This window comes from Physella acuta, unplaced genomic scaffold (genome assembly GCF_028476545.2).
Source record: "Physella acuta isolate Inbredline_101_S28 unplaced genomic scaffold, ASM2847654v3 ptg000079l, whole genome shotgun sequence".
Taxonomy (NCBI): domain Eukaryota; kingdom Metazoa; phylum Mollusca; class Gastropoda; family Physidae; genus Physella; species Physella acuta.
In genome coordinates, this window is record NW_026731599.1 from 1312735 (window position 1) to 1330721 (window position 17987).

The 17987-nt window shown below is 44.3% G+C and overlaps 1 protein-coding gene across 5 annotated transcripts in view; it reads left to right on the forward strand.

Annotated features, from left to right (window-relative positions):
* Positions 1 to 17987, forward strand: part of LOC131955321 (glycerol-3-phosphate acyltransferase 1, mitochondrial) — a 47505-nt gene that overhangs the window by 22409 nt on the left and 7109 nt on the right. For all 5 annotated transcript variants that reach the window (XR_009388830.1, XM_059319423.1, XM_059319415.1 and 2 more), the window contains 12 exons: positions 2964 to 3054; positions 3660 to 3756; positions 4225 to 4361; positions 5302 to 5398; positions 5753 to 5882; positions 6970 to 7052; positions 7250 to 7363; positions 8107 to 8305; positions 9172 to 9242; positions 10809 to 10960; positions 14085 to 14200; positions 15913 to 16055. Coding sequence is in view for 4 of the 5 variants with exons in the window: in XM_059319423.1 (XP_059175406.1) it covers positions 2964 to 3054; positions 3660 to 3756; positions 4225 to 4361; positions 5302 to 5398; positions 5753 to 5882; positions 6970 to 7052; positions 7250 to 7363; positions 8107 to 8305; positions 9172 to 9242; positions 10809 to 10960; positions 14085 to 14200; positions 15913 to 16055 (1430 nt within the window). In the remaining variant the exon portion in view is untranslated. The remainder of the gene's footprint in view (positions 1 to 2963; positions 3055 to 3659; positions 3757 to 4224; positions 4362 to 5301; positions 5399 to 5752; positions 5883 to 6969; positions 7053 to 7249; positions 7364 to 8106; positions 8306 to 9171; positions 9243 to 10808; positions 10961 to 14084; positions 14201 to 15912; positions 16056 to 17987) is intronic.

The following is a 17987-nucleotide window of genomic DNA, read 5'->3' on the forward strand; positions in this document are numbered from 1 at the left end:
TAACACTTTACCATTGGTTCTTTACCTGGGCTAACACTTTACCATTGGTTCTTTACCTGGGCTAACACTTTACCATTGGTTCTTTACCTGGACTAACACTTTACCATTGGTTCTTTACCTGGGCTAACACTTTACCATTGGTTCTTTACCTGGGCTAACACTTTACCATTGGTTCTTTACCTGGGCTAACACTTTACCATTGGTTCTTTACCTGGGCTAACACTTTACCATTGGTTCTTTACCTGGGCTAACACTTTACCATTGGTTCTTTACCTGGGCTAACACTTTACCATTGGTTCTTTACCTGGGCTAACACTTTACCATTGGTTCTTTACCTGGGCTAACACTTTACCATTGGTTCTTTACCTGGGCTAACACTTTACCATTGGTACTTTACCTGGGCTAACACTTTACCATTGGTTCTTTACCTGGGCTAACACTTTACCATTGGTTCTTTACCTGGGCTAACACTTTACCATTGGTTCTTTACCTGGGCTAACACTTTACCATTGGTTCTTTACCTGGGCTAACACTTTACCATTGGTTCTTTACCTGGGCTAACACTTTACCATTGGTTCTTTACCTGGACTAACACTTTACCATTGGTTCTTTACCTGGACTAACACTTTACCATTGGTTCTTTACCTGGGCTAACACTTTACCATTGGTTCTTTACCTGGGCTAACACTTTACCATTGGTTCTTTACCTGGACTAACACTTTACCATTGGTTCTTTACCTGGGCTAACACTTTACCATTGGTTCTTTACCTGGGCTAACACTTTACCATTGGTTCTTTACCTGGGCTAACACTTTACCATTGGTTCTTTACCTGGGCTAACACTTTACCATTGGTTCTTTACCTGGGCTAACACTTTACCATTGGTTCTTTACCTGGGCTAACACTTTACCATTGGTTCTTTACCTGGGCTAACACTTTACCATTGGTTCTTTACCTGGGCTAACACTTTACCATTGGTTCTTTACCTGGGCTAACACTTTACCATTGGTTCTTTACCTGGGCTAACACTTTACCATTGGTTCTTTACCTGGGCTAACACTTTACCATTGGTTCTTTACCTGGGCTAACACTTTACCATTGGTTCTTTACCTGGACTAACACTTTACCATTGGTTCTTTACCTGGGCTAACACTTTACCATTGGTTCTTTACCTGGGCTAACACTTTACCATTGGTTCTTTACCTGGGCTAACACTTTACCATTGGTTCTTTACCTGGGCTAACACTTTACCATTGGTTCTTTACCTGGGCTAACACTTTACCATTGGTTCTTTACCTGGACTAACACTTTACCATTGGTTCTTTACCTGGGCTAACACTTTACCATTGGTTCTTTACCTGGGCTAACACTTTACCATTGGTTCTTTACCTGGGCTAACACTTTACCATTGGTTCTTTACCTGGGCTAACACTTTACCATTGGTTCTTTACCTGGGCTAACACTTTACCATTGGTTCTTTACCTGGGCTAACACTTTACCATTGGTTCTTTACCTGGGCTAACACTTTACCATTGGTTCTTTACCTGGGCTAACACTTTACCATTGGTTCTTTACCTGGGCTAACACTTTACCATTGGTTCTTTACCTGGGCTAACACTTTACCATTGGTTCTTTACCTGGGCTAACACTTTACCATTGGTTCTTTACCTGGGCTAACACTTTACCATTGGTTCTTTACCTGGGCTAACACTTTACCATTGGTTCTTTACCTGGGCTAACACTTTACCATTGGTTCTTTACCTGGGCTAACACTTTACCATTGGTTCTTTACCTGGGCTAACACTTTACCATTGGTTCTTTACCTGGGCTAACACTTTACCATTGGTTCTTTACCTGGGCTAACACTTTACCATTGGTTCTTTACCTGGGCTAACACTTTACCATTGGTTCTTTACCTGGGCTAACACTTTACCATTGGTTCTTTACCTGGGCTGGATCTAACCCTAGAGGTTCAGTGAGTCAGCCTCAGTGGTTTGGCAAAGGTCAAGACACACCCAACGTATAATTCACCATCTGATTTAGTCTGTGCTTAGTACCACTGCCGTATATATTTACTTTTAATTTTTTGCTGAACATGTACATACACTTCTAATATTACACAAACAAATTTTTTGCTGAACATGTACATACACTTCTAATATTACACAAACAAATTTTTTGCTGAACATGTACATACACTTCTAATATTACACAAACAAATTTTTTGTGTACTTTTCCAAGATTTAATATGTTGTCTTAGAACCAAAAGTGCGAGTAAAATTTTGAGCACTTCTAACTGACGGATTTGTTTAAAATTTGGCACGTGGGTCAAGTCTTGAAGACAATGCCATCTGACATCAAGTTTGACTTAATTGTTTGCTTAATTCGTTTTTTAAGAAATAAATAAATCTTATTCATTTGATGCGCACTCATTTTTAATCATGAAGCTCTGTTATATTAAAAATTTTAAAGTACTGAGAAAACATTGCATAAAAAACTTTTTAATAACAATTTTTTACATAATAATAAACAAAAAAGGAGAAAATCAATGATTTTCTTGAATTATATAATAATTAAATAATTTAAATAACTATAAAGAAAAAAGTGGGTCTCTTCCTAAATATTAGAAGGTATCCAATAGATAATATAGTGACACACACTTTTCTTTATAGTTATTTAAATAGTAATGCATTATTATATATTTAAAGAAAATCTTTTTTTCTCTCCTTTTTAGTGCATTTGATAAAAGTTTGTAAAAGGGTTTTTTTTTTTTTGCTTTTAATTTGTATTTATTTAATATTTTTGTTTCATGTGACATCATATTGGTTCCCTGTGCTACTTTTTATTTTACTTATGTTAGCTCTAGAGCAATTAGCCTGACACATAGATAGACAGGCCCACTAGTGAAATGATTGTATAGGTTTGTGTTGATGTTTGTGGTCAAGCTAGTTTCTGTATTTCAGGTGAAGGCCATCAGGCCAAACAACAAATTGAGAAGAGTTGTCTTGTGACCATTCATAAAATGAAGGCTTCTATATCATCTGTATTTATTAAGTAAGCTCATTTCTATATCATCTGTATTTATCAAGTAAGCTCATTTCTATGTCTCATTGCTTCTATATCATCTGTATTTATCAAGTAAGCTCATTTCTATATCATCTGTATTTATCAAGTAAGCTCATTTCTATATCATCTGTATTTATCAAGTAAGCTCATTTCTATATCATCTGTATTTATAATTTATCAAGTGAGCTCAATTCTTTGTCGCTTTGCTAACCACTTGTACTAGAGTATCCAGTTGTTGCTAGTTACCAATACAATATTTAACTTGAAGGCTGATACAATTTTAGGTTGAATGTGACATACTAAAGTTAAATACGACAAACTAAAGCTGTATGTGACATCTACAGCTGTATGTGACATCTAAAGCTGTATGTAACATATAAAGCTGTATGTGACATCTAAAGCTGTATGTAACATCTAAAGCTGTATGTGACATCTACAGCTGTATGTAACATCTAAAGCTGTTTGTGACATCTACAGCTGTATGTAACATCTAAAGCTGTTTGTGACATCTACAGCTGTATGTGACATCTACAGCTGTATGTGACATCTTAAGCTGTATGTAAAGTCTTGACTTTTAAACTGACATTTTACAGATTGACAGCCTGGTTTCTCACGAAGTTTCTTGCCAAGTTTCTGCGCAGTGTGCAAGTGTGTCGCGGTCAGATGATGATGGTCAAGCAGGCCAGTGAGGTAGGCTAAAAATAGCAGTCTGGTCAGTAGAGGTGGTTAATGTCAACTTGACCTGTAGTTGGTTAATGTCCACTTGACCTGTAGTTGGTTAATGTCCACTTGACCTGTAGTTGGTTAATGTCCACTTGACCTGTGTCCACAGAAAGGTGTCCCCATGTTAATGTCCACTTGACCTGTGTCCACAGAAAGGTGTCCCCATGTTAATGTCCACTTGACCTGTGTCCACAGAAAGGTGTCCCCATGTTAATGTCCACTTGACCTGTGTCCACAGAAAGGTGTCCCCATGTTAATGTCCACTTGACCTGTAGTTGGTTAATGTCCACTTGACCTGTGTCCACAGAAAGGTGTCCCATGTTAATGTCCACTTGACCTGTGTCCACAGAAAGGTGTCCCCATGTTAATGTCCACTTGACCTGTGTCCACAGAAAGGTGTCCCCATGTTAATGTCCACTTGACCTGTGTCCACAGAAAGGTGTCCCCATGGTGTACCTGCCTCTCCATCGAAGTCACTTGGATTACATCCTGGTCACTCTGATACTATGGCACTACGACATCAAAGCACCTTATGTTGCCGCTGGTGATAATATGGACATTCCAGTGTTTAAGTAAGTCCATCTTTCTTGTCCAGGTGCCAGGGCATCTTGTCCAGGTGTCAGGGCATCTTGTCCAGGTGTCAGGGCATCTTGTCCAGGTGCCAGGGCATCTTGTCCAGGTGCCAGGGCATCTTGTCCAAGTGCCAGGGCATCTTGTCCAGGTGCCAGGGCATCTTGTCCAGGTGCCAGGGCATCTTGTCCAGGTGCCAGGGCATCTTGTCCAGGTGCCAGGGCATCTTGTCCAGGTGCCAGGGCATCTTGTCCAGGTGCCAGGGCATCTTGTCCAGGTGCCAGGGCATCTTGTCCAGGTGCCAGGGCATCTTACCTGTGCGTACTACCTCTAGTATTTTCTGTTGATGCTGTCTTTCTAAATTTATTTCTATAGTTCACTTATGAGAGCTTTAGGAGGATTTTTTATTTTCTGTTGATGCTGTCTTTCTAAATTTATTTCTATAGTTCACTTATGAGAGCTTTAGGAGGATTTTTTATTTTCTGTTGATGCTGTCTTTCTAAATTTATTTCTATAGTTCACTTATGAGAGCTTTAGGAGGATTTTTTATTTTCTCTTGATGCTGTCTTTCTAAATTTATTTCTATAGTTCACTTATGAGAGCTTTAGGAGGATTTTTATTTTCTGTTGATGCTGTCTTTCTAAATTTATTTCTATATTTCACTTATGAGAGCTTTAGGGGGATTTTTTTATTTTCTGTTGATGCTGTCTTTCTAAATTTATTTCTATAGTTCACTTATGAGAGCTTTAGGAGGATTTTTTATTTTCTGTTGATGCTGTCTTTCTAAATTTATTTCTATAGTTCACTTATGAGAGCTTTAGGAGGATTTTTTATTTTCTCTTGATGCTGTCTTTCTAAATTTATTTCTATAGTTCACTTATGAGAGCTTTAGGAGGATTTTTATTTTCTGTTGATGCTGTCTTTCTAAATTTATTTCTATAGTTCACTTATGAGAGCTTTAGGAGGATTTTTTATTCGCCGTCGCTTGGATACAAAAGTGGGTCAAAAAGACGTCTTATACAGAGCAATCCTACATCAGGTAAACATTAGCTTAAAATCAAAGATTAGCTTAATCCTACACCAGGTAAAGATTAGCTTAATCCTGCACCAGGTTAAGACTAGCTTAACCCTACATCTACCAAGAAACCTAAAAAAAGCCTCCATCTACGAAAGACATTTTTTGTAGTTGGTTAAAAGTTAAATTGTATTACTAATTGCCTGTTTAAAATGTGTGTATCAATTTGTGGCTGTGTGTGTGTATCAATGTGTGGCTGTTTGTGTGTGTGTGTATCAATGTGTGGCTGTTTGTCTTGTAAGAAAAAAACCTCTTGTCCTTGACCCTGATTTAGTGGATGGCCTTGACCTTGTGTTGATACTTTGACCCTTGTTTCAGTACATGACAACACTGCTACATCATGGGGAAAGCCTGGAGTTTTTTGTTGAGGGAGGGAGGACTCGGACTGGCAAGGCCGTCATTCCTAAAGGAGGCCTCTTGTCAGTTGTTGTAGAGGCTTGCAATGAAGGTAAGCCACCTAAAGGAGGCCTCTTGTCAGTTGTTGTAGAGGCTTGCAATGAAGGTAAGCCATTTCTACACCACCCACCCACACACACACACAGAGACACCTACCCACCCACACACACACACACCTACCCACCCACACACACACACACCTACCCACCCCACCCACACACCCACCCACACACCCAGTTGTTGTAGAGGCTTGCAATGAAGGTAAGCCATTTCTACACCACTCACACACCCACACACACACACACCTACCCACCTGCCCGCACACACACACCCACCCACCCACACACACCTACCCACCCACCCACCCACCTACCGACCCACACATACACACACCTACCCACCTGCCCACACACACACCCACCCACCCACACACACCTACCCACCCACCTACCCACACACACACACACACACACACCTACCCACCCACCTACCCACACCCACCCACCCACACACACCTACCCACCCACCCACCCACCTACTGACCCACACATACACACACCTACCCACCTGCCCACACACACACCCACCCACCCACACACACCTACCCACCCACCTACCCACACACACACACACACACACACCCACCCACCCACACCCACCTACCCACCCACCTACCCACACACACACCCAGTTGTTGTAGAGGCTTGCAATGAAGGTAAGCCATTTCTACACCACTCACACACACACCTACCCGCACACACACACACCTACCCGCACACACACCTACACACCTACCCACCCACACACACCTACACACACACACCCACCCACACACACCTACACACACACACCCACCCACACACACACACCTACCCACCCACACACACCTACACACACACACCCACCCCCACACACACACCTACCCACACACACACACACACACCCACACACCTACCCACACACCTACCCACCCACACACACACACACACACACCTACCCACCCACACACCCACACACCTACCCACCCCACCCACACAGCTACCCACCCACACACCCACACACCTACCCACCCACACACCAACAGCTAAAGTACCAAAGAAATTGCCAGTTTGTGTATTTTGATGTTTTGAATGTTGCAGGAGAAATGTGTGATGCCTACATTGTGCCAGTGACTTTCAGCTATGAGAAGCTTATTGATGGCTATTATTACAGGGAACAAATGGTAGGTCTCACACTGGTCAAAACCTTTAGCTTTTCAATGCAAACTTGTTTTATTATGTCAAATTTTGCTGTGGTAGGCAACCGTATATGACTAATGAATAGATTATCAAAATAACAATTCAAGCCAGTAAACTTAACCAATTCACACGTTGTAGCCAATGAAGGGTTTATCCTCCCTTTGTTTTTCTCTTATTGCAGGGCATGCGTAAAGTGAGAGAGTCATTTTGGGGAGCTGTCAAAGGAATTTTCCGAGTCTTTTTCAGCAGCTATGGAAGTGTCCGGGTAGACTTTGCTCAGCCATTTTCTCTTAGGGTAGGTTTCATGTGCAGCTATGGTAGGTTTCATGTGCAGCTATGGTAGTGTCCGGGTAGACTTTGCTCAGCCATTTTCTCTTAGGGTAGGTTTCATGTGCAGCTATGATAGGTTTCATGTGCAGCTATGGTAGGTTTCATGTGCAGCTATGGTAGGTTTCATGTGCAGCTATGGTAGGTTTCATGTGCAGCTATGGTAGGTTTCATGTGCATCTATGGTAGGTTTCATGTGCAGCTATGGTAGGTTTCATGTGCAGCTATGGTAGGTTTCATGTGCAGCTACGGTAGGTTTCATGTGCAGCTATGGTAGGTTTCATGTGCAGCTGTGGTAGGTTTCATGTGCAGCTGTGGTAGGTTTCATGTGCAGCTATGGTAGGTTTCATGTGCAGCTACGGTAGGTTTCATGTGCAGCTATGGTAGGTTTCATGTGCAGCTATGGTAGGTTTCATGTGCAGCTATGGTAGGTTTCATGTGCTGCTATGGTAGGTTTCATGTGCATCTATGGTAGGTTTTATGTGCAGCTATGGTAGGTTTCATGTGCAGCTATGGTAGGTTTCATGTGCAGCTATGGTAGGTTTCATGTGCAGCTATGGTAGGTTTCATGTGCTGCTATGGTAGGTTTCATGTGCATCTATGGTAGGTTTTATGTGCAGTGACTTAGAGATTTGATGTGTGACATTTGATTGTGACATTTGATGTGTGATATTTGATGTGTGATGTTGGATGTGTGTGATTCCTCTCCAGGAGTTTATCCAACACAACAAAGGCAATCCGTACCACTGTGTGACGTCACCGGCGACACCTGGCAGTACGTCACCTGTGTCAGCTGACAGAGCTGCCATGGAGTCTGGCACCTCCTACCCCAACTTTTCTCTGGCCCTCAGCGAGGAGTCTGAGAACACCAGGTTGCTGGTCAAGGCTTTGGCTGACCACACAGTTTACAGTAAGGCCTTTTGCTTGGCTCCCTATATTAGGACCATCACCTGTACTGACAAAATCTACCTGTACTGACAAAATCTACCTGTACTGACAAAATCTACCTGTACTGACAAAATCTACCTGTACTGACAAAATCTACCTGTACTGACAAAATCTACCTGTACTGACAAAATCTACCTGTACTGACAAAATCTACGTGTCTGATAAAATCTACCTTTACTGACAAAATCTACATGTACTGACAAAATCTACCTGTACTGACAAAATCTACCTGTACTGACAAAATCTACCTGTACTGACAAAATCTACCTGTACTGACAAAATCTACCTGTACTGACAAAATCTACCTGTACTGACAAAATCTACCTGTACTGACAAAATCTACCTGTACTGACAAAATCTACCTGTACTGACAAAATCTACCTGTACTGACAAAATCTACCTGTACTGACAAAATCTACCTGTACTGACAAAATCTACCTGTACTGACAAAATCTACGTGTCTGATAAAATCTACCTTTACTGACAAAATCTACATGTACTGACAAAATCTACCTGTACTGACAAAATCTACCTGTCTGACAAAATCTACCTGTACTGACAAAATCTACCTGTACTGACAAAATCTACCTGTCTGACAAAATCAACCTGCACTGACAAAATCTACCTGTATTGACAAAATCTACCTATACTTACAAAATCTACATGTACTGACAAAATCTACCTGTACTGACAAAATCTACCTGTCTGACAAAATCTACCAGTACTGACAAAATCTACCAGTACTGACAAAATATACCTATACTGACAAAATCTACCTGTACTGACAAAATCTACCTGTACTGACAAAATCTACCTGTATTATTGCAGCCAGTGACCAGTGCACTGCACCTATGGCCACACACCTGGTGGCTTTTCTACTCTTGACCAAGTACAGACAGGTAAGTTGTTTGATACAGGCTACAGACAGGTAAATTGTTGGATACAGGCTACAGACAGGTAAGTTGTTTGATTCACAGGTAAATTGTTGGATACAGGCTACAGACAGGTAAGTTGTTTGATTCACAGGTAAATTGTTGGATACAGGCTACAGACAGGTAAGTTGTTTGATTCACAGGTAAATTGTTGGATACAGGCTACAGACAGGTAAGTTGTTGGATACAGGCTACAGACAGGTAAGTTGTTGGATACAGGCTACAGACAGGTAAGTTGTTGGATACAGGCTACAGACAGGTAAGTTGCTGGATACAGGCTACAGACAGGTAAGTTGCTGGATACAGGCTACAGACAGGTAAGTTGCTGGATACAGGCTACAGACAGGTAAGTTGTTGGATACAGGCTACAGACAGGTAAGTTGCTGGATACAGGCTACAGACAGGTAAGTTGTTGGATACAGGCTACAGACAGGTAAGTTGTTGGATACAGGCTACAGACAGGTAAGTTGTTGGATACAGGCTACAGACAGGTAAGCTACACTCCCATTGGTAGCTTGACCACCATTCTACAAGCTACACTCCCATTGGTAGCTTGACCACCATTCTACAAGCAACACTGCCATTGGTAGCTTGACCACCATTCTACAAGCTACACTCCCATTGGTAGCTTGACCACCATTCTACAAGCTACACTCCCATTGGTAGCTTGACCACCATTCTACAAGCAACACTGCCATTGGTAGCTTGACCACCATTCTACAAGCTACACTGCCATTGGTAGCTTGACCACCATTCTACAAGCCACACTCCCATTGGCAGCTTGACCACCATTCTACAAGCTCCCATTGGTAGCTTGACCACCATTCTACAAGCTCCCATTGGTAGCTTGACCACCATTCTATAAGCTACACTCCCATTGGTAGCTTGACCACCATTCTACAAGCTACACTCCCATTGGTAGCTTGACCACCATTCTACAAGCTCCCATTGGTAGCTTGACCACCATTCTACAAGCTACACTCCCATTGGTAGCTTGACCACCATTCTACAAGCTACACTCCCATTGGTAGCTTGACCACCATTCTACAAGCTCCCATTGGTAGCTTGACCACCATTCTACAAGCTCCCATTGGTACCCCACAGAGGGCTTTCTACAGACTTTGTCATACTTGATGTTGTAAATCTGATTGTCAGGGTACATACTAGATGTTGTAAATCTAATGGCCAGTGTACATTCTTGATGTTGTAAATTTAATGGCCAGGGTACATACTTGATGTAAATCTAATTGTCAGGATACATACTTTATGTAAATCTAATTGTCAGGGTACATACTTGATGTAAATCTAATTGCCAGGGTACATACTTGATGTAAATCTGATTGTCAGGGTACATACTTGATGTAAATCTGATTGCCAGGGTACATACTTGATGTAAATCTGATTGCCAGGGTACATACTTGATGTAAATCTGATTGCCAGGGTACATACTTGATGTAAATCTGATTGCCAGGGTACATACTTGATGTAAATCTGATTGCCAGGGTACATACTTGATGTAAATCTGATTGCCAGGGTACATACTTGAGGGAATTGACCAAAGCTGTCCATTGGCTGGTCAGGGAACTTCAAGCCCAACACAAAGATGTTGGCTTTTGTGGTCAGCCAGAGGATGTCATACTCTACGCTCAGACTCTACTGGGGGACACATTGGTCAGCAAGAAGTGGTAAGTTGGTCTGTCTGTTAGGTGCTGGTCCGTCTGTTGGGTGCTGGTCTGTTGGGTGCTGGTCTGTCTGTTGGGTGCTAGTCTGTCTGTTAGGTGCTGGTCTGTCTGTTGGGTGCTAGTCTGTCTGTTGGGTGCTGGTCTGTTGGGTGCTGGTCTGTCTGTTGGGTGCTAGTCTGTCTGTTAGGTGCTGGTCTGTCTGTTGGGTGCTAGTCTGTCTGTTGGGTGCTGGTCTGTTGGGTGCTGGTCTGTTGGGTGCTGGTCTGTTGGGTGCTGGTCTGTTTGTTAGGTGCTGGTCTGTCTGTTGGGTGCTGGTCTGTCTGTTGGGTGCTGGTCTGTCTGTTGGGTGCTGGTCTGTTGGGTGCTGGTCTGTTAGGTGCTGGTCTGTCTGTTAGGTGCTGGTCTGTCTGTTAGGTGCTGGTCTGTCTGTTGGGTGCTGGTCTGTTAGGTGCTGGTCTGTCTGTTAGGTGCTGGTCTGTCTGTTGGGTGCTGGTCTGTCTGTTGGGTGCTGGTCTGTTGGGTGCTGGTCTCTTGGGTGCTAGTCTGTTGGGTGCTGGTCTGTCTGTTAGGTGCTGGTCTGTCTGTTGGGTGCTGGTCTGTCTGTTAGGTGCTGGTCTGTCTGTTGGGTGCTGGTCTGTCTGTTAGGTGCAGGTCTGTCTGTTGAGTGCTGGTCTGTCTGTTGGGTGCTGGTCTGTCTGTTAGGTGCTGGTCTGTCTGTTGGGTGCTGGTCTGTCTGTTGGGTGCTGGTCTGTCTGTTGGGTGCTGGTCTGTCTGTTAGGTGCTGGTCTGTTAGGTGCTGGTCTGTCTGTTGGGTGCTGGTCTCTTGGGTGCTAGTCTGTTAGGTGCTGGTCTGTCTGTTGGGTGCTGGTCTGTCTGTTGGGTGCTGGTCTGTCTGTTGGGTGCTGGTCTGTCTGTTGGGTGCTGGTCTGTCTGTTGGGTGCTAGTCTGTCTGTTGGGTGCTGGTCTGTCTGTTGGGTGCTGCTCTGTTGGGTGCTGGTCTGTCTGTTGGGTGCTGGTCTGTCTGTTGGGTGCTGGTCTGTTGGGTACTGGTCTGTTGGGTGCTGGTCTGTTGGGTGCTGGTCTGTTGGGTGCTGGTCTGTTGGGTGCTGGTCTGTTGGGTGCTGGTCTGTCTGTTGGGTGCTGGTCTGTCTGTTAGGTGCTGGTCTGTCTGTTAGGTGCTGGTCTGTTGGGTGCTGGTCTGTTGGGTGCTGGTCTGTCTGTTGGGTGCTGGTCTGTCTGTTAGGTGCTGGTCTGTCTGTTAGGTGCTGGTCTGTTGGGTGCTGGTCTGTTGGGTGCTGGTCTGTTGGGTGCTGGTCTGTTGGGTGCTGGTCTGTCTGTTGGGTGCTGGTCTGTCTGTTAGGTGCTGGTCTGTTAGGTGCTGGTCTGTCTGTTAGGTGCTGGTCTGTCTGTTGGGTGCTGGTCTGTCTGTTAGGTGCTGGTCTGTCTGTTGGGTGCTGGTCTGTCTGTTGGGTGCTGGTCTGTTAGGTGCTGGTCTGTTGGGTGCTAGTCTGTCTGTTGGGTGCTGGTCTGTCTGTTGGGTGCTGGTCTGTTGGGTGCTAGTCTGTCTGTTGGGTGCTGGTCTGTCTGTTGGGTGCTGGTCTGTCTGTTAGGTGCTGGTCTGTTGGGTGCTGGTCTGTTAGGTGCTGGTCTGTCTGTTAGGTGCTGGTCTGTCTGTTGGGTGCTGGTCTGTCTGTTGGGTGCTGGTCTGTCTGTTAGGTGCTGGTCTGTTGGGTGCTGGTCTGTCTGTTGGGTGCTGGTCTGTTGGGTGCTGGTCTGTCTGTTGGGTGCTGGTCTGTTAGGTGCTGGTCTGTCTGTTGGGTGCTGGTCTGTCTGTTAGGTGCTGGTCTGTCTGTTAGGTGCTGGTCTGTCTGTTGGGTGCTGGTCTGTTAGGTGCTGGTCTGTCTGTTGGGTGCTGGTCTGTCTGTTAGGTGCTGGTCTGTCTGTTAGGTGCTGGTCTGTCTGTTGGGTGCTGGTCTGTTAGGTGCTGGTCTGTCTGTTGGGTGCTGGTCTGTCTGTTAGGTGCTGGTCTGTCTGTTAGGTGCTGGTCTGTTGGGTGCTGGTCTGTTGGGTGCTGGTCTGTTAGGTGCTGGTCTGTTGGGTGCTGGTCTGTTAGGTGCTGGTCTGTTGGTTGGTGCAAGATTAGGAGCCCATCATGTTATGTAGTTACTGAAACAATCAACCAGCATAACAGACAACAGTGACAGTGAAATATTGACAATATACATGTTGGTGATCTGAACGTTCATGCATAACTTGAACCACAGTGTGGGTGGATCCAATGTTTACCTTAGTGTGGGTGGATCCAATGTTTACCTTAGTGTGGGTGGATCCAATGTTTACCTTAGTGTGGGTGGATCCAATGTTTACCTTAGTGTGGGTGGATCCAATGTTTACCTTAGTGTGGGTGGATCCAATGTTTACCTTAGTGTGGGTGGATCCAATGTTTACCTTAGTGTGGGTGGATCCAATGTTTACCTTAGTGTGGGTGGATCCAATGTTTACCTTAGTGTGGGTGGATCCAATGTTTACCTTTGTGTGGGTGGATACAATGTTTACCTTAGTGTGGGTGGATCCAATGTTTACCTTTGTGTCAGTGGATCCAATGTTTACCTTAGTGTGGGTGGATCCAATGTTTACCTTTGTGTGGGTGGATCCAGTGTTTACCTTTGTGTGGGTGGATCCAATGTTTACCTTAGTGTGGGTGGATCCAATGTTTACCTTTGTGTGGGTGGATCCAATGTTTACCTTAGTGTGGGTGGATCCAATGTTTACCTTAGTGTGGGTGGATCCAATGTTTACCTTAGTGTGGGTGGATCCAATGTTTACCTTTGTGTGGGTGGATCCAATGTTTACCTTTGTGTGGGTGGATACAATGTTTACCTTAGTGTGGGTGGATCCAATGTTTACCTTTGTGTGGGTGGATCCAATGTTTACCTTTGTGTGGGTGGATACAATGTTTACCTTAGTGTGGGTGGATCCAGTGTTTACCTTAGTGTGGGTGGATCCAATGTTTACCTTAGTGTGGGTGGATCCAGTGTTTACCTTTGTGTGGGTGGATCCAGTGTTTACCTAACATGTGTACCTTGTCCAGCTATTTGATTAGACACAGTCAGCCAACATGTTTCAGGTATGAGGAGAACAATGATCTCAAGCTTTACCCAAACCTCAGCTTGCCTTTTGTCTTTGAGCTCAGCTATTATTCCAATCTGGTCACCACACATTTTGCTCTAGAGAGTGCTCTAGGTGAGTGGCACAGTCTGTCTGTCTGTCTGTCTGTCTGTCTGCCTGCTCTAGGTGAGTGGCACAGTCTGTCCATCTGTCTGTCCATCTGTCTGTCCATCTGTCTGTATGTCTGCTCTAGGTGAGTGGCTCAGTCTGTCCATCTGTCTGTCTGTCTGTCTGCTCTAGGTGAGTGGCTCAGTCTGTCCATCTGTCTGCCTGTCTGTCCATCTGTCTGTCTGTCTGTCTGCCTGCTCTAGGTGAGTGGCACAGTCTGTCTGTCTGTCTGTCTGTCTGCCTGCTCTAGGTGAGTGGCACAGTCTGTCCATCTGTCTGTCCATCTGTCTGTCCATCTGTCTGTATGTCTGCTCTAGGTGAGTGGCTCAGTCTGTCCATCTGTCTGTCTGTCTGTCTGCTCTAGGTGAGTGGCTCAGTCTGTCCATCTGTCTGCCTGTCTGTCCATCTGTCTGTCTGTCTGTCTGCCTGCTCTAGGTGAGTGGCTCAGTCTGTCCATCTGTCTGTCCATCTATCTGTCTGTATGTCTGCTCTAGGTGAGTGGCTCAGTCTGTCCATCTGTCTGTCTGTCTGTCTGCTCTAGGTGAGTGGCTCAGTCTGTCCATCTGTCTGCCTGTCTGTCCACCTGTCTGTCTGTCTGTCTGCCTGCTCTAGGTGAGTGGCTCAGTCTGTCCATCTGTCTGCCTGTCTGTCCATCTGTCTGTCTGTCTGTTCTAGGTGAGTGGCTCAGTCTGTCCATCTGTCTGTCTGTATGTCTGCTCTAGGTGAGTGGCTCAGTCTGTCCATCTGTCTGTCTGTCTGTCTGCTCTAGGTGAGTGGCTCAGTCTGTCCATCTGTCTGCCTGTCTGTCCACCTGTCTGTCTGTCTGTCTGCCTGCTCTAGGTGAGTGGCACAGTCTGTCCATCTGTCTGTCCATCTGTCTGTCCATCTGTCTGTATGTCTGCTCTAGGTGAGTGGCTCAGTCTGTCCATCTGTCTGTCTGTCTGTCTGCTCTAGGTGAGTGGCTCAGTCTGTCCATCTGTCTGCCTGTCTGTCCATCTGTCTGTCTGTCTGTCTGCCTGCTCTAGGTGAGTGGCACAGTCTGTCTGTCTGTCTGTCTGTCTGTCTGCCTGCTCTAGGTGAGTGGCACAGTCTGTCCATCTGTCTGTCCATCTGTCTGTCCATCTGTCTGTATGTCTGCTCTAGGTGAGTGGCTCAGTCTGTCCATCTGTCTGTCTGTCTGTCTGCTCTAGGTGAGTGGCTCAGTCTGTCCATCTGTCTGCCTGTCTGTCCATCTGTCTGTCTGTCTGTCTGCCTGCTCTAGGTGAGTGGCTCAGTCTGTCCATCTGTCTGTCCATCTATCTGTCTGTATGTCTGCTCTAGGTGAGTGGCTCAGTCTGTCCATCTGTCTGTCTGTCTGCTCTAGGTGAGTGGCTCAGTCTGTCCATCTGTCTGCCTGTCTGTCCACCTGTCTGTCTGTCTGTCTGCCTGCTCTAGGTGAGTGGCTCAGTCTGTCCATCTGTCTGCCTGTCTGTCCATCTGTCTGTCTGTCTGTTCTAGGTGAGTGGCTCAGTCTGTCCATCTGTCTGTCTGTCTGTCTAATCTGTCTGTCTGTCTGTCTGTCTTCTCTAGGTGAGTGGCTCAGTCTGTCCATCTGTCTGTCTGTCTGTCTAATCTGTCTGTCTGTCTGTCTTCTCTAGGTGAGTGGCTGTACTGCTAGCTGGGAACATTTCTATTTTCAGCCATAGCTGTACTGCTAGCTGGGAACCTTTCTGTCCACAACCTTCAGCCAGGCAGCCAACAGAGAGAAGTCAGCAGAGAGAGGCTGCTAGAAGTGGCCGAGGAGCTGTGTCTGGTCATCCACAATGAATATATTTTTGTGCCTGTAAGTTTTTCTTTGTAGGCTGTCCACATTTTCTTAATCCTGGTCTGTCTGTCTAAATGTTGTCATCTGTGACTGTCTGTCTAAATGTTGTCATCTGTGACTGTCTAAATGTTGTCATCTGTGACTGTCTGTCTAAATGTTGTCATCTGTGACTGTCTGTCTAAATGTTGTCATCTGTGACTGTCTAAATGTTGTCATCCGTGACTGTCTGTCTAAATGTTGTCATCTGTGACTGTCTGTCTAAATGTTGTCATCTGTGACTGTCTGTCTAAATGTTGTCATCTGTGACTGTCTGTCTAAATGTTGTCATCCGTGACTGTCTGTCTAAATGTTGTCATCTGTGACTGTCTGTCTAAATGTTGTCATCTGTGACTGTCTGTCTAAATGTTGTCATCTGTGACTGTCTGTCTAAATGTTGTCATCCGTGACTGTCTGTCTAAATGTTGTCATCTGTGACTGTCTGTCTAAATGATGTCATCTGTGACTGTCTGTCTAAATGTTGTCATCTGTGACTGTCTGTCTAAATGTTGTCATCTGTGACTGTCTGTCTAAATGTTGTCGTCTGTGTCAGTCAAAATGTTCTCATCTGTGATGTCTGTCAAAATGTTGTCATCTGTGATGTCTGTCTAAATGTTGTCATCTGTGACTGTCTAAATGTTGTCATCTGTGACTGTCTGTCTAAATGTTGTCATCTGTGACTGTCTGTCTAAATGTTGTCATCTGTGACTGTCTGTCTAAATGTTGTCATCTGTGACTGTCTAAATGTTGTCATCTGTGACTGTCTGTCTAAATGTTGTCATCTGTGACTGTCTAAATGTTGTCATCTGTGACTGTCTGTCTAAATGTTGTCATCTGTGACTGTCTGTCTAAATGTTGTCATCTGTGACTGTCTAAATGTTGTCATCCGTGACTGTCTGTCTAAATGTTGTCATCTGTGACTGTCTGTCTAAATGTTGTCATCTGTGACTGTCTGTCTAAATGTTGTCATCTGTGACTGTCTGTCTAAATGTTGTCATCCGTGACTGTCTGTCTAAATGTTGTCATCTGTGACTGTCTGTCTAAATGTTGTCATCTGTGACTGTCTGTCTAAATGTTGTCATCTGTGACTGTCTGTCTAAATGTTGTCATCCGTGACTGTCTGTCTAAATGTTGTCATCTGTGACTGTCTGTCTAAATGATGTCATCTGTGACTGTCTGTCTAAATGTTGTCATCTGTGACTGTCTGTCTAAATGTTGTCATCTGTGACTGTCTGTCTAAATGTTGTCATCTGTGTCAGTCAAAATGTTCTCATCTGTGATGTCTGTCTAAATGTTGTCATCTGTGTCAGTCAAAATGTTCTCATCTGTGATGTCTGTCTAAATGTTGTCATCTGTGTCAGTCAAAATGTTCTCATCTGTGATGTCTGTCTAAATGTTGTCATCTGTGTCAGTCAAAATGTTCTCATCTGTGATGTCTGTCTAAATGTTGTCATCTGTGTCAGTCAAAATGTTCTCATCTGTGATGTCTGTCAAAATGTTGTCATCTGTGTCAGTCAAAATGTTGTCATCTGTGATGTCTGTCTAAATGTTGTCATCTGTGTCAGTCAAAATGTTGTCATCTGTGATGTCTGTCTAAATGTTGTCATCTGTGTCAGTCAAAATGTTGTCATCTGTGATGTCTGTCTAAATGTTGTCATCTGTGTCAGTCAAAATGTTCTCATCTGTGATGTCTGTCAAAATGTTGTCATCTGTGAATGTCTGTCAAAATGTTGTCATCTGTGTCAGTCAAAATGTTGTCATCTGTGATGTCTGTCTAAATGTTGTCATCTGTGAATGTCTGTCAAAATGTTGTCATCTGTGTCAGTCAGTCAAAATGTTGTCATCTATGTCAGTCAGTCAAAATGTTGTCATCTGTGACTGTCTGTCTAAATGTTGTCATCTGTGACTGTCTGT